The sequence below is a fragment of the Paramormyrops kingsleyae genome, chromosome 12, assembly GCF_048594095.1.
Source record: "Paramormyrops kingsleyae isolate MSU_618 chromosome 12, PKINGS_0.4, whole genome shotgun sequence".
Taxonomy (NCBI): Eukaryota; Metazoa; Chordata; class Actinopteri; order Osteoglossiformes; family Mormyridae; genus Paramormyrops; species Paramormyrops kingsleyae.
In genome coordinates, this window is record NC_132808.1 from 10,085,503 (window position 1) to 10,102,858 (window position 17,356).

The 17,356-nt window shown below is 41.4% G+C and overlaps 1 protein-coding gene across 3 annotated transcripts in view; it reads left to right on the forward strand.

Moving 5' to 3' along the window:
* LOC111839799 (uncharacterized) overlaps positions 1-17,356 on the forward strand; it is a 117,294-nt gene that overhangs the window by 38,873 nt on the left and 61,065 nt on the right. For all 3 annotated transcript variants that reach the window (XM_072718646.1, XM_072718645.1, XM_072718647.1), the window contains 2 exons: positions 9,648-9,761; positions 11,042-11,161. In XM_072718646.1, coding sequence (XP_072574747.1) covers positions 9,648-9,761; positions 11,042-11,161 — 234 coding nt within the window. The remainder of the gene's footprint in view (positions 1-9,647; positions 9,762-11,041; positions 11,162-17,356) is intronic.

Below are 17,356 nucleotides of genomic sequence, written 5' to 3' on the forward strand. Positions count from 1 at the left end.
GAGAACCATTCTTTCAGCTTCTCAGAGTAGCTTCTTTTTGCCACTTTGATCTCCCTGGTCAGTGTATTCCTGGCTTGCTTGTACAGGGCCCTGTCACGACTTCTGTAGGCATCCTCCTTGGCCTGGTGAAGATGTTGCAGTTTGGGAGTGAACCATGGTTTATTGTTGTTGTATGTGCAGAAGGTCTTGGTCGGGACACACACATCTTCACAAAAACTGATGTATGATGTCACAGTGTCTGTCAGCTCATCCAGATTATCAGATGCAGCTTCTAAGACAGTCCAATTAGTGCAGTCAAAACAGTCCTGCAGTTTCTGCTTTGCTGCATTGGTCCATTTCTTCACAGTTTTGACTACAGGCTTGGCACGTTTAAGGTGTTGCCTGTAAATTGGAATAAGATGGACCATACAGTGATCAGAATGTCCTAAAGCTGCCCGGGGGACAGAGCGATAGGCATCTTTTAAAATGGTGTAACAGTGGTCCAGTGTGATGTTGTCCCTGGTGGGGCAGTCGATATGCTGTCTGTGTTTAGGAAGTTCCTGGTGTAGATTCACTCTGTTAAAATCACCAAGGACAATAAAAGGGAATAGGGATATTTTCTTTCCAGGGGGGGTGATCTGGTCGGCCAGCGTGCATTTACATCTCAAGCTCATTTACATCTGAATGTTGGTGGTGCTGTTAGACTATGAGAATTGTATGCTTTGAACTCTCCAGTGCTTTTTTAATGCCATTCAGTGACTGATGTTGGGAAGACAATGGATATTTACTGTACACCTCCATGTCTCCTGGATTACTGACCCCAAGTCATTTCTGCTACATGGCTTTACACTGTACAATATTTATATTTACATTTAAAGCATTTAGCAGACTTATCCAAAGCAACGTACAAGGTATCAAGGTACAATAAGCTGGGTTTAGAGGAGCTTACAGTTTTGATGGCGAGTCCGGCTCTGTGATGGAGGGATGTTAAAGTGTTTTCTGTCTTGTGATTTCTTCTATTTCAGGGGCTTCTGGTGTGTTTAGCCGTTTGGATGGTGGACCAAACTTCACAAAATAGCGCTATAATGTGACTAGCCTTTTTCTGCGTATTGAAACTTTTCAGAAATGCAAGACTTTGCCAGTGCTCTTGTTCACCACCCGAGCGTATAGTCGTGAACAAATGTGAAATTTTGGCCAACTTTTTCATTGAAATTTGATTTGTATGTGTTCAGAAAAATTTGTGATCAGAGGCTTTAAAAGTGTTTATCCAAATAGGGACCTCAAAAAATGTCCCCAAAAGTAGAAACATTTCAGGTTTTACTACACTTTGGGGGCAATTTGGTCCTCAAATGTGATCTATGCAAACCCCCCCCCCCCCACACACACACACACACTACCAGTCAAAAGAGATGTTAATGACTTTCACACATTCAGTTGACCCCCCACCCCCAGCCCCACCACTTTTCTGTGAATGTGCAGCAGCCTGCAGCATGCAAAAAACATTTGTGCTTTCAGGGTCACTGTGTGGCTCAGTGGGCTAAGCCTGTGTGCTTGTGTTCCCCAGGTCACTGGTTCAAACCCAGCCTCAGCATGTCAGTCATGACTATACAGTGTATAAATGTTTTTGGTAGACGAACATACTTTTTTTCACTATAGTCTTCTGGTTTCTAATTTACATGCCAACAACAGTTTTGACTGGTGGTGTTTTAATTTTTTTTCCTGTAGTGTGTAATGACTGTTTAGTAGTGTCTATTTAACCGACTGGCTTGATAGTCAGAGTATGGAATAGTCTTCCTGATAACATAGTGCAAGCTGAATCCTTGGGTTCCTTTAAATCAGAGCTAGATAAGATTTTAACAACTCTGAGCTATTAGTTCAGTTCTCCCCAAGCGAGCTTGATGGGCCGAATGGCCTCCTCTCGTTTGTATAGTTCTTATGTTCTTATGATCTGAAAGCAGTGTTTCTTAGGTTAAAGAAACAACTTCACCTTCACCCCTTCAAACATCTGTCTCATTGTTTCATTGTGGCCAAGCAGAGAAGTTAATGACACATTCACACATCATTGTGAGAACCCCCCCCCCTCCCCTCCGTGAATGCGCAGCCACCAGCAGCCTATCCGGCTGTTAGCCAGACAGAAAGAAAGAACACACTAAGGAGTGTGTCTGTTTTATTCCAGCACAGTACAGATCCATATGTTTTTTTTCCATTTTCCACTCCGTCCACCTTTATTCTCCACAGTCAACCTTATTACTTTGTTTAGACCTGTAATTAGTCTGTCACACACATCTTGGGTCACTCTCTTCTCCCAAAATAACTCTTGGACACACTGCTGCTTTGTACCTGGCTTGGCCTCCTTGCGGATGAAATCTTTCATCTTGTGCCAAACAAGCTTAATGGGCTTCAAATCTGTTTAATTTTCATATACCTCTCATTGCTTGACAATATCAGTCTTAATACTTTGTTTAGACCTGTAATTATTGTATTGGACATATCTTGGGACCGCCTCATCTCCAAAGAGGGAAGTAAAATAAAATTCTAATTTCATCAATAAACTGACTAAAAACACATTTTGACAGTTTTGGGCCATCTTTGCCTCACAACAGAAACTATTTCTAGATTTCACAGGCCATTTATTGCAGTGTAGTGAGTTTATTAATGAAATTGGAATTTTGTTTAAATATAGGAAAATTGTACTTGCTTAGATTTTCATTTTTTGCAGTGGAGTTACAATACCTGATTCAGGTATCTTACCTGATTTCAGGTAAGTCACTTCAGATCACTGCTCTCCCTGGTGGATGGATAAATCATTGCAAGTACTTTACACACAGAGAGTTGAGGGGTGGATCATGCCGGCCCCCTTTTTCATTACATCATCGTGGGGGATCTCATTACAGTCAAGGACCAGCCAAGAGCCAGTCAAGGTCCTGTCAAGGACCTGTCATGGAAACTGGGGAAATTTTAAGCGGCTGGATCTGTACACAAACCGATTAATTCATTAATATAAAAAGTAGAGGACAAAGAAAAGGGCCGGCTGACCAATTGGGATCAGGTAAGAAGGAATGTAAAGAATGCAGGGGCTTCTTTGCATGGAAAAGGCTTCTTCTAATAGGAGACTCACTAAGATACTTAGTTACTGTATTTAACTTTGCTAATTTCTCTGAGAGCCATGAGAGTATGTATGAGTAACTATACATATATCTTTATTCACATCTATATAATGGTTTAAGGGAGAAGGATAGAATAGGCAATAATCTGTGAGGCACGTTTATAAGGGCGACACACAAAGCATTAAGTGATTAGTGTTGACATAGCACACAACAATGAAATGTGTCCTCTGCATTTAACCTATATGTGACATCATGACATAGCAGGGGGCAGCTAAGTCAGCACGCAGGGAGCAGTGCTTGGGGGTGGTACCTCGCTCAGAGTACTTCTGTGATAGTTTGGTAGTTGGAGATTTGAACCAGCAAACGTTCAATTACAGACGCACATCCATAACCTTTAGGCCACCACTGACGTCACTAAGATGGTCTAAAGACACAGACAAACTAAAAAAATCCGGATATTGACACTACAGTTTTTTTCGAATCATTTGCACACTTGTCTCAACACCATGTCCACTTTTTCAAAACACTTCACACTATGAACTTTACAAACATGCACCTGAGCATATCAATTAACTTCCGGTGCAAAATGCACTAAAACCACCAAAACATTTCAAACTTCACTCAAAAATGACCCATGCTGCCAAACCTACAGCACACACACTCTCTCACAAGACTACTTTGTCACACAAAGTACAATGCATGAAAAAGCACAAACAACTTGAAGCTCTGCAAAATGCATATATACAGTACACTCACCTAAAGGATTATTAGGAACACCTGTTCAATTTCTCATTAATGCAATTATCTAATCAACCAATCACATGGCAGTTGCTTCAATGCATTTAGGGGTGTGGTCCTGGTCAAGACAATCTCCTGAACTCCAAACTGAATGTCAGAATGGGAAAGAAAGGTGATTTAAGCAATTTTGAGCGTGGCATGGTTGTTGGTGCCAGACGAGCCGGTCTGAGTATTTCACAATCGGCTCACAGTCAGCTGGGATTTTCATGCACAACGATTTCTAAGGTTTACAAAAAATGGTGTGCAAAGGGAAAAACATCCAGTATGCGGCAGTCCTGTGGGCGAAAATGCCTTGTTGATGCTAGAGGTCAGAGGAGAATGGGCCGACTGATTCAAGCTGATAGAAGAGCAACTTTGACTGAAATAACCACTCGTTACAACCGAGGTATGCAGCAAAGCATTTGTGAAGCCACAACACGCACAACCTTGAGGCGGATGGGCTACAACAGCAGAAGACCCCACCGGGTACCACTCATCTCCACTACAAATAGGAAAAAGAGGCTACAATTTGCACGAGCTCACCAAAATTGGACAGTTGAAGACTGTTGAAGATTGTTGCCTGGTCTGATGAGTCTCGATTTCTGTTGAGACATTCAAATGGTAGAGTCAGAATTTGGCGTAAACAGAATGAGAACATGGATCCATCATGCCTTGTTACCACTGTGCAGGCTGGTGGTGGTGGTGTAATGGTGTGGGGGATGTTTTCTTGGCACACTTTAGGGCCCTTAGTGCCAATTGGGCATCGTTTAAACGCCACGGCCTACCTGAGCATTGTTTCTGACCATGTCCATCCCTTTATGACCACCATGTACCCATCCTCTGATGGCTACTTCCAGCAGGATAATGCACCATGTCACAAAGCTCGAATCATTTCAAATTGGTTTCTTGAACATGACAATGAGTTCACTGTACTAAAATGGCCCCAACAGTCACCAGATCTCAACCCAATAGAGCATCTTTGGGATGTGGTGGAACGGGAGCTTCATGCCCTGGATGTGCATCCCACAAATCTCCATCAACTGCAAGATACTATCCTATCAATATGGGCCAACATTTCTAAAGAATGCTTTCAGCACCTTGTTGAATCAATGCCACGTAGAATTAAGGCAGTTCTGAAAGCGAAAGGAGGTCAAACACCGTATTAGTATGGTGTTCCTAATAATCCTTTAGGTGAGAGTATCATGTGTTGTTGTATCCTATATTTTCACACAATGTTTATTGCGAAGTAAAAGAAAAATGTATGACATTTCTAACAGTAAACATTGTAAAACAAACAAATAATACAGTAAATAAATTCAGCTGCACAATACACTGGAAAGGAAAAATACATTACAACCACCTACTGAAAGTACATTACATTCAATACAAAAAAAAAATTAAAAATTGCCAAATAGCAAAGTTTCACTGTATACAGTTAGCTACACTGTTGACCTGGCCAGATCCATTCGGTCCTTTGCATTTGGCCTTAAATTTTCATCGACATCACACCGAATATTTTCTCTTGCGATACTCCGAGGAAAAAATCTCTTTGAGTGCCTTATCCAGCTCTGGATGTCCTCCACATGGATGTCCATACATCCAGCAGCCATTGCATCTAAAAGACATCTGATCATGTGGCCGGTGGTCATATACCTTCGATCTCCATGCAGAAAAAAATTCTTCAGTGGGGTTGAGGAATGGAGAGTATGGTGGCAAGAATAATGACATCATCCTGGGATGGGCAGTAAACCACTCTGTGACTTGGCGGGAATGATGAAAGGCCACATTGTCCCACACAATCACAGATACTGGTAAATTCTTCCTCTCCCTCCTGTGGGAGGTAAACGCTGGATCCTACAGTAGTGGGTTACAGTAAAGACAAACGTGCACCGATGCATCAGTTTTTTTCCCAGAGACTTTCCTCAAATCACACCACTATAGTAACATACACATCAATCAAATGCCTTCAGTCAGAATGCTCTAAATAGTAGGGGTGGCACGGTTCACAAAACCCACGGTTCGGTTTGTATCACGGTTTTAGGGTCACGGTTTTCGGTTCTGTACGGTTCTTGTTATTTTTTCTTTTAATCTTTAACAATCCAGAAATGCACTTCAGCATATGATATATAGCTTAATTATCCACAATTTAGGATACAGTATTAAAAAAGTTATATCATGTAATCATGCATAAACTGAATTTGACTTGACTTAAAGCACATTATTAAAATTATTAAACATTATTAATCACAGAACAGTAATAAAATAAAAGTCTTGCCTTAACATAAATGCTAAAAGAATAAATCGCTTTAATCGCTATTACACTTGGGTATGGGCACGCGGTCTTATTTAGAAAACATACAAAAAGAGACGCATATAATGTTTAATCATTCGTTTTGTATTTGTCCGGTCCACGGGGTTAATTTAATTGGGGATCGTTAAAATGATAGATCACCTATCTTGATTAAGCCTGATTCGGTTCGTTATATATATATATATAATATATCATTATATATAATGAGCAAAAGGAACACAGACGAGCGGTAAAGCAGAATTACAATATAATGACCGGACTGGAGAAAGAAACGGAAACGCGGACTAAATACAATGGAGTAATGACAAATTTGACAACAATCAGGAACAGCTGGTAAACACGGGGAATCCACACAGGGTTAACGAGGGGGCGTGGCACACGGAAAGAGCGGACGATCGAGGCATGACACTCACTGGAGTGCTTTGTCACAGATAACTTAATTTTCTTTAACAAAGTGCCTAACCGCACATTAAATAAAGTCACACAACAAAGGCGCACAACAGTGTTCAGATGTTGTGCTATCGGTTGGCTGAAATTTAAACGTTTTCTTCAGAGACAGGGTGGTAACGCCGAAAACTCGAGCTAAACGCAGCAAACGAAAGGCTACCGGAAATTACTTAGCTGGCTGAACTTTTACCGGAATTACGTCACACCGGTCTGTGCATAGCCTATTCTTTCGCGCGAAAGGGAAACACACTGACGTCATATACGGGGCACGAGGCTACATTGCGCATGTCATGAACCGTCGAACCGTGCGACGCATGCATGCTCCGAACCGAGACAAGCGAACCGAACGGTTCGGTTTTTTTTCATGAACCGTGCCATCCCTACTAAATAGTGTATAGTACCTGTTGCTTTGCCTGAAAATCCTGACAATTGATGTCACTGTGGATCTAGGCAGCTGGGGCTAAACTCCTAGACCCGCTTCCCTCAGGGACAGACCATGAGTTACAACATGGTCAGTTACTGTGGCTCTGATTTCATCAGTAAACATGGTTCTTCCTCTCTGTTGATGACTTCTTGCTCTTTCTCTGCCTCTTGTGGCATCCATTTTTCACTAGCTAAAGAAAAATGCCAATGGAAAATGCCAATCCAAAGATGGCCCCTTTTGTACATATGGCAAATTGGCACTAACCACACAAATTCCTAGATAGGTGCTTAGCTGAAATTACAGGCAGGTGTGTGTTTTCATTCAGCTTTCCAGCTTCAAGCACCGTAAAATGCTTGGTGGTGATCTAGGGGGATGGTGGTGGTCTAGTAGTTAGGGATCTGGCTGGTCTCCCATTAGGAACACCAGAAGATTGTGAGTTCACTCCCAGGAAGTGCCACCATTGTGCCCCTGAGCAAGGCCCTTGACCCCAACTTGCTCCAGAGAGACTGTCCCTGTAGTTACAGCACTTCACTGTAAGTCACTTTGGATAAAAGTGCCTGCTAAATGAATAAATGTAAATGTTTTACTGTAATATATGTGTTGCCATACCCACTGTTTTTTCACAGATTACATTGTGTTGCCTTGCAAAAAGGAAAGGAACACTTCATGGCCTCATTTGTATAAATGGTAACAAAGCAGCAAACAAAAACAAAAATACAAAATTTCTGCTAAAAGCATAATTATTTGTGTTAGTAGAAGTGCATAGTGTCCTTTGTCTGTCAAAATGCAGCATATTTCAATTTACAGTGCTCTAAATTTCATTAGGTTTTGACCTGAAAGTTAACTGTTTTGAACAGATTATCTAAACGTCTGAAAAATCGGCTGAAGTTGTACAAAGTTTTGCTGGTGGCGAACACTGACTGCGAGAAGTATTCATGAAATTTGGGGGAAGTGGTGATTGAATGCATGTTGTGTCAAAGCCATGCAAACATATACATAGTTTAGCTCACATGGTCCAATGGTATGGTGCATGTGTTAAGTGTTGTGAAATAATGGACATGGTATTGAGACACGCGTTAAAATGATTGGAAAAAACTGTAATAAGTTGTAATCACATATACACAACATACCCAAGCAAACCTTAAAACAGAGCTTAGAGGGACTGTGTGTCTGTGGATTGTGAGGCAGGAAGAAAGGGGGGGGAGGGTTTGCGCGCTAAGTTGAGGGACCCCTATCTTGGAGGTCCAGGCTGTTGTCCTTAGGTCCCTAAATCTCTAAGGCATAAAAGTAGGAATGCTGGCCTCCCTTGTTATCCCTTGATTGTATTGCTTTGTATAAATATCTGACAGTGGTGACGAATATACAGTATGGGACACATTTTGAGCAACCACAAAGTAATAGTAAATATTGTTAAAAACTCACTGTTTGTAGTTTTTAATACATATTACAATGTACTCTTTCAAGTGGTAAAGATATTATTCAATTCAATTATTACTTTTTGTTTTTTTAATCAAGTTGAAATGATTATCCCCTATCTGAGGACAACTGATTTTTTAGGCAATGGGCCAGCATATAATCATTAAATTAATAAAAATAAAAAATAAGCCTATAGAAGAATCTTACTACGGAAGTCTGTAGAGGACATTTATTTTATTTTTATTTTATTTATTATAATTTTTAACAGTGCTCTAATTTGTTTTACATTTCATTCCCATTTTTATACGTATACTGTATTGTTCTTGTCTTCGTGTCTATGTGTGACTGTGCAGTCACAATGTGAGCAATTTCCTCCGGGATTAATAAAGTCTTCTGTTTATGATTCTGATTGTGATTGTGATTGGGACAGTCCACGGTCAAAGTAAAATCTGATGCATTCGTCAATGCGGATAATTAGTGATCTCGAGAAAACAGCTTTGGGTATGTCGAGATCACGAGAAAAAGTAAGTTATGATCTCGAGATGATTAAAGTCGATGCATGTCCTCTACAGACTTCCGTACCTTATATATGTGCAAAGGACCCCCTAATAATAACCTTGATTCTTTTTATTCATGAAAATGTTATTAATTTCCAACATAAACTTTGAGGTTTGTTAGTGGGACATGTTTTTGCCAAAGTTTCGAGAATCAGTGACTTGTTTTGGCCCCTCACCTTCCAGTGGGGCCCCAGCTCCTGATCCCTGTGTGTCCCTCATGCCCTGGAATTTCACAGAAGGCCTGACTGCAGCCCATCACTCTCCCTTCATATGTGCTCATTGGGGTCACACTTATCCACTTACCTGGATGGAATCATACAGGCTGTTTGGCTCATTTGGTTCCCCTGTGCTTGTGGCTTTATAGCTGTTTGGAAGCATGATTTAGGGTGAATAATGTCTCCCAGCCAAACACCCTCACTGACTTTTCATGACCCTTATTAATCTGCTTCCTAACCTGTGTGGCTCTATGGGTTAGAACTTAACCGCAGGCTGATCCTGCTCTCTGATCCTTACTTACATGTTACTTTAGACAAAAGCATCTGATACACAAATGAACCACTGAATGCATTTGTTTTTTCTTCTGTCTAACATTAATTACTTGTTGACTGACTATTATTACCTCATTTCAGGTTCTTTCATTGAGTTCTCAGTGAAACATTCCCCATCTCTAGCTGAGAAAGCAACATTTGGAGGAGTGTTGGGTGGAATCATATTTATGTTCATCATTTTTGTTATAATCCGAAGTGAGTATGTTTATAAATGGATTTCAGGAATATTGGACTAGAATTATGCATAGAGATTTATTTTATATTTTGTATTTAAACACAGAAATGTGTGACGATTAACGTAATTTAAATTTTATAATGCAGTATCTGTTCTGTTCACTGTTAATCTGTATCCACGGGGCAGCACAGTCGCTCACTGGTCAGCACTGCTGCCTGACACCTCCAGGCTGCTGGTTTGAGTCCCACTTCTGTGTGTCTGTGTGCAGTCTGTATGTGCTTCCCGTGTCATGTGGGTTTGAGTCCCCCTCCTCTGTGTCTGTGTACAGTCTGCATGTGCTCCACATGTCGTGTGGGTTTGAGTCCCCGTCCTCTGTGTCTGTGTACAGTCTGCATGTGCTCCCCATGTCGTGTGGGTTTGAGTCCCCCTCCTCTGTGTCTGTGTACAGTCTGCATGTGCTCCCCATGTCCTGTGGGTTTGAGTCCCCCTCCTCTGTGTCTGTTTGCAGTCTGCATGTGCTCCCCATATCATGTGGGTTTGAGTCCCCCTCCTCTGTGTCTGTGTGCAGTCTGCATGTGCTCCCCATGTCATGTGGGTTTGAGTCCCCCTCCTCTGTGTCTGTGTACAGTCTGCATGTGCTCCCCATGTCATGTGGGTTTGAATCCCCCTCCTCTGTGCCTGTGTACAGTCTGCATGTTCTCCCCATGTCATGTGGGTTTGAGTCCCCCTCCTCTGTGTCTGTTTGCAGTCTGCATGTGCTCCCCCTGTCATGTGGGTTTGAGTCCCCCTCCTCTGTGTCTGTGTGCAGTCTGCATGTGCTCCTCATGTCATGTGGGTTTGAGTCCCCCTCCTCTGTGTCTGTGTGCAGTCTGCATGTGCTCCCCATGTCCAGTCAGTTTCCACCAGCTACTCCTGCTTCCTCCAAAGTCTCCCTCTCAGGGTAATTGGTGTCTGTAAGTTGCCCATAGCACGTGACTGTGTGTGTATGGCCTCCCATCCAAGCTGTACCTCTGCCCTGTGCTGCTTGGGAGAGGCTCCAGGCCCCCAGTGGTCCTGCCCACTGCTGTTCTCATTAAAGCTGTATTTATAAAACCCCCCTGGTTACTTTTTATTACCCTATCTATACCTTCAAATTATTATTTTTTTGCCACAGTGTCTGACATGGGATTTAACCCCTTATCCCCCAGCTGACAGGGCTGTGCAGAGCAGCGCCTTAAACACAGGACACTCAACACATTTGTTTTGTATTCTGTGTCTGAAATGAATTTTATGTTTGCTAACTGTCTTCTTCTCATTTCAGTCGTCGACTTTGTGGTTTGGACAAAATATTCAGAAGACAGAGAAAAAGTAGAGAAAATACTTACCTACATAGCAGGAATAACTGGAGTTACATTTCTGGTCATCATGGCTTCATCCATAAGTAAGTCTGTGTATAAGTTCCCATGTGTGCTGTTTGGATGTTCTCCCCGTGTTTGCAGTGGTTCCCTCCATGCAGGGCCGTCATGCACCTTATTTTTTGTGGGGGTGCAGCTTCATATGAAACATGCACTCACTGGCCACTTTATTAGGTTCAACTGTTCAACTGCTTGTTGAAGAAAATATCTAATCAGCCAATCATATGTCAGCAGCACATTGTATAAAATCATGCTGATACAGGTCTGGAGCTTCAGGTAATGTTCACATCAATCACCAGAACTGGGAGGAAAGGTCATTTATGTGACTTTGAATATGGCATGTTTGCTGGTGCCAGACGTGCTGGTGTGAGTATTTCAGAAATTGCTGATCTGCTGGGATTTTCACACACAACCATCCTAAGGTTTACAGAAAATTGGCCGAAAAAGAAAAAACATCCGGTGAGTCGGTGGTTATCTGAGAGAAAATCCCATGTCGGTTCTTGACAAACTTTAGTGCTGAAAAGGACCTTTTATTGCTACAAGAGGTGACTGGCAGAGTGATAATAGGCTGGTAGAGTGATGTTAGGCTGGCAGAGTGAGCAGAAGGTTGTTTTCCACATGAAATCTACAGTATATTATTTGATATGTTCCTCACTGCAAGAACATTGCATATATAGTGCAGTTTAGTGTTTAAGTACTTAAGTTTGTTATTGTTCATTTTGTCACTTTACAGTTGTTTAAGAAGTAGGCTTGGGCCATGTCTCATATTTCAAACCTCCAGACAATATACTGTGGTATACATTATTTTCAAAAGCAACACTATTCTGGAATTTTGAGATCTTGGCATAAAATTCATTGAGAGGGAGGGGGTCCCGGCTAATTTCGATTTAAAAACTCCCCAGTATACTGTATTACCATAATACCAGCCAAGCCTGGTAACTTTAAAACAGTGCATAGAAGTTTGCCCATTTCACTACACTGCTTGTATTTGTGTTTGTTGCAATACATCTGCCCTCTACTGGTCTGGGGGAGTATCACTGCTGTATGTATGTGCCGACCGTGACAGTCTACATCCACGGACTAATGTAGCATGTACACAGCTCCGTGCAGACCATAACGGCACAAGGAAACGTGAAGTATGAACTAAGCTTCAAGGCACACAGAGAGATACTTGGCTTTGTTCACTTCCTCACTAATATCCTTCTACCATGTTTGTTGCGCAGTCTGGAGTAGCAGCAGTTTCATCTCACTGCTGGTGTAACAGGACATTCATGCATGTGACAAATAAAAATCTGAATCTTGACCTCATTCATCACCAAATAATGTATTACGTATTACTCATTGCTGTTTAAATAAGTAATACATTACTTTTCTTAATTACTCCCCGTGGAAAGTAATTAGTTACACTACTTGTTACATTACTTTTGCATTACTTTGCAGTAGGGGTGTAACGGTACAGAAAGGTCGCGGTTCGGTTCACACTATAGTTCTGACATCACCTTTCTGTACGGTTCCGATACAGCGAAGCTAAGTAACAAAAAATTCTAAAGCACGAGGCTTGGTTTGTTTTCATTTATTTTAAACAAACAGCAGTGTATTAACCAGTAAACACACATTCATGCTTATATTTTCATGTATGGATGACAAAAAACAACTGAAACATCTTGTGTTATTAATAGAAACTAGTAATTAATATTAGTCTTACCTAATAGAAAGTAAGTGAGGTGGCAGGTATGGCATTCTTTTGCCAACTGGCAACTTTAGTTTCTTTTTTACAAAAATAAAGCACAAAAATATTTTCACATTTTCATCTACTATGTAGTAAAAACAGCAAACAAACTCACAGTGAAAACATGCACTGAAAATACATTTCTTAAAAATATTTTACAACAAAATGAAGTTATTCATTCAAGTATTATTCATTTAAGTAAAACAAATCACATTTGTGATTAACTGTGTTATTGACTGTTGTATCAATCAATTATATACCTCTTCAGATTTTATTTTTAAGTTTTTCTTCAAAAAAATTTATTTGTCCACATTGTCTGTTGCAAGGGCCGATCGGCTGGCAGTTACTATGTCACCTTGTCTTAAAATGGATGAGAGAGGGATATAGGGCTCTCGAAGGAACAAACAGGCACGCTTAGGTTCACTCAAATACACTTTAATAAGTAATACAAAATAATCTCACATTAACACCAATACTGAGCTATCATATTGAAGGCAATGCAAAATAACTCGTACTACAACGGATATCAAATAATATATATCTTATAGCTAATAACATTAGGTGCAAAGGTTTGAATATATATAGAAAAGAAGCAATAATACATAAAAGAAGCAAGGAAACATAGAAAGTTACGAAATATCACAAGCGGCGATAATTTACTCGCAACAATCAATGGAAAGCAGAAGCAGTTGCAAAGCTATTTAATCACGGACGTGCTATCATCACCCACCTTCACACATGGACTGGGGAGCCCTTTCAGTCCTGGCAGGAGACCAACACGTGAGTTCCGAGAAAGTGCCGGGCGATGCGCGCTCTATCCCACGGCTGAACTCCGGTCAGTACTGGGTTCTCCCCCTTCCTTTATACTAAATTTAGAGTTGCGTGTGGGCAGGGGGTAAGCTGGCCAGGCTCACTCCTTCCCCCCAGGCAATATATGGTGTTCCAATTCCCCTTTTGTCCGAGTGATTCTGCTTGCGATAACATACTTCAATGGGCGTCCTGGCGCCAGGTGTCTTTGCGCAACACCTCCCTGTTCCCCCCCTACAGGCAATATAGGGTGCTGTATACCGACCCCCCACCCTATCTCCCGAAACCAAGATAAGCATCCTGCATGCCGATCTAATGGCCCAGATGAGCATCCTGGCTTCTTTTATCAGCCCAAGTTATTTACGGCAAAATTAGGTTTTACAGGGGATCGGCAAATAACTTGTTCGTGCAGTGTAGTGACATTTGGGGTGAATCATGGACGATTGATCCAAATTTCAGGATGATTAGTCCACACGCGATCAGAATTAATCCATAATTATAACTTAATATTATAGTAAAAAGGATTAATTCCATATCACGTGGGTGACGTAATCGTCTGTGAATTTATCCTAATACACACCTGCTGTTGAAAAAACCCTTTCACTGGGAACTGAGGTGGCAGGTACAGCCAGGAAACATTTTGCCATCATGGCCAGATTAGGATAAAGACACTCATGAACCTTCCACCAGGCAAGTGGGTTGGAATCGACTGAAACACATTCTTTTGCCATGTAGACAAACACTTCCTCCCTCAACTGCTGCTTCAAGTCAGGCTTAACTCCTCTGACCAGACTGAAAAGGTGGGTCAAAAAGTTCAGCCATGGCTGACGTCTTTGCAGGAGGGGAAGATGCTGGCTGTGATGTCACTGGAACTGGACTGGCCTGTGAAGTTGATGGGCTGGTATATGTAGTGCATTCACTCACATCCTAGAGTGTTAATTCACAAATAGAAAGATAATTAGTGATAATTAGGTTAATTAGGACAGGAGAAATTATTATGAGGTATTTTCATATATAATATCAACCATAATATAAAATACATAATACATACCTGTTCTGCTCAGATTTTCTGTGATGAGATATTCCTAGATTTTTTGATGACAGGCAGGATCCAAATGAGGAAGTTTCTTGAATATTGGATCAAGAGCAGTACACTTGTGAAGAAAGTCCTGAAGAGCATGGTCAGAGTATCTGTTTTGCACGTTTTCACTGGTGACTTGATTGATTTCTCTGGCAGTAGGAGTGTCGTCATCTTTTTGTTCCATGGACTTTAGGATCATTGTTTGAGATGTAGGATCATTGAAACTGATGGTGTTGTTTCAGTGCTCAGTATTGTAGTGATGGTCTTCAAAGGCTTCATAATCTCTATCACCTTCTCCCCTACACTGACCTCTTGGTCACACAGGTTGGCAATCTCCTTGTTTTTGAGGGCCCGCTCTGTTAGAGCGAAGTAGACAGCAGTTTGCCGGGGTCATCTACCACTGCATAAGGCTGCATAGCTGATGAAATATAAATGCCAATTGCTTCTGTAATTTTTTTGGTTCTGTCTGCACTGGCATCTAGAGGCTGTTTAAAAACTGCCAGGAGCAGCAGTTGGACTCCGGGTTTTTTTTCCTTGCTCCGGTGGTTATTTTCACATCTGGGTGATGCCGTCGAAGATGCGTTATCATATTTGATGTGTTTCCACACACATACCCTACAGGTGCCGAGCAACGCCGACACACTGTCTTTGTCCGATCTGCGATTCGCTCTCCATTGCTGTTGTAATTCACTGGGAACCCAAAGTAATCCCACACGCTTGAATTAAAAGACGCAGGCGGGTCTTCCAGTTCATCTGTACCGTTTTCAGTAGCCATGTTATGAGCGCTTTCACGAGATGCGAATCAGCTTGAAGCTAAATTTTTTAAAGGTCACTATTTAATGTTTCCGTATGAAACTCACGCTTGTAAATGTAGTTCCGCATTGCTATAATAGCATCTTCTCCGGACGACATCATGTACCGAACCGTGACCCATGTACCGTGACGGTTCAGAACGAATACATGTTACAGCCCTACTTTGCAGTGATGCATTGTTTTATTTGCCAGTCACTAATAGCCTATATCACTAAACCTTATATATACCCACATATCAGTTTCCCAGTTTTAATAAGGATGACATTTAGAAATTCTTTATTTTATGTTCATTAATAAAGTGAAGAAAGGCAACAGAATGGTTTCAGAGGGGATGAAAACCAGTCAAAAGAGCACTTTACAGAACAAGACTCACTGCATGTTTCATGCGTTTCAAACAGGCCAGTGAAGGCAGCACTGACATCAGGCTATAAGCCTCAAAATAAAAATATATCAATATATAAAAACTAAAATAAAAATAAAAGCTGGGCTTTCTAACAGCACATAGTGTAAATATAAATTGCCCCAAAATAAAATATAAATAATAAAATAGTAGGGTGACACGATGATGCAGTAGCTAGCACTGTTGCCTCACACCTCTGGAACCCGGGTTTGAGTCTCTGCCATGGCTCCATGTGTGTGGAGTTTGCATGTTCCCCCGTGTCATTGTGGGGTTTCCCCCCACAGTCCACAAATATGGTTAACTTGAGATGCCAAATTGCCGATGTGTGTGAATGTGCCCCACAATGGGTTGGCATCCCATCCTGGGTTGTTCCCTGTCCTGCACCCATATCGCCCAGGATTGGCTGTAGACCCCCCACAACCCTAAATAAGATAAGCAGTCACAGAAAATGGATGGATGGAAAATAATAGACTGGCTAACATTACAAAATTAAGACAAATTTAAATGAGGAAAAACATTTAAATGGTAAATAAATAAATAAATCATCTTATTTATCAGTAAACCAGAGGTTATATCTCATTAGGAGGAGTCTCTCACATCGTTTGTCAGACAGTCTATTTCTCCTTGGAGTTAACACTAGATTGCCCAGCCTGAACAGCCTCTCCACTGGTCCACTAGATGGCGTTGCTCTGTTGAATTTCAATGATACAGCCTTTATTGTAGGGAATGGTACAGGACCTCCATCTCTGACCCTGACTTCAAATATTCAATGACTTCAGCATCATAATAAAAACAGTCTGTTTCATCATCAAAGGCAAAGAATTCATTTTCAATAGAACTGCTACTGGACGCAGATTAATAAGGCAAGTCAGACAGTGTGTAATGCAGATCAGACAGTGTATAAGGCAGGTCAGACAGTGTATAAGGCAGGTTAGTGTATAATGCAGGTCAGACAGTGTATAATGCAAGTCAGACAGTGTATAATGCAGGTCAGACAGTGTATAATGCAAGTCAGACAGTGTATAATGCAGGTCAGACAGTGTATAAGGCACGTCAGACAGTATATAAGGCAGGTCAGACAGTGTATAAGGCACGTCAGACAGTATATAAGGCAGGTCAGACAGTGTATAAGGCAGATCAGACAGTATATAAGGCAGGTCAGACAGTGTATAAGGCAGGTCAGTGTATAATGCAGGTCAGACAGTGTATAATGCAAGTCAGACAGTGTATAATGCACGTCAGACAGTATATAAGGCAGGTCAGACAGTGTATAAGGCAGGTCAGACAGTGTATAATGCAGGTCAGACAGTGTATAAGGCAGATCAGACAGTGTATAAGGCAGATCAGACAGTATATAAGGCAGGTCAGACAGTGTATAAGGCAGATCAGAC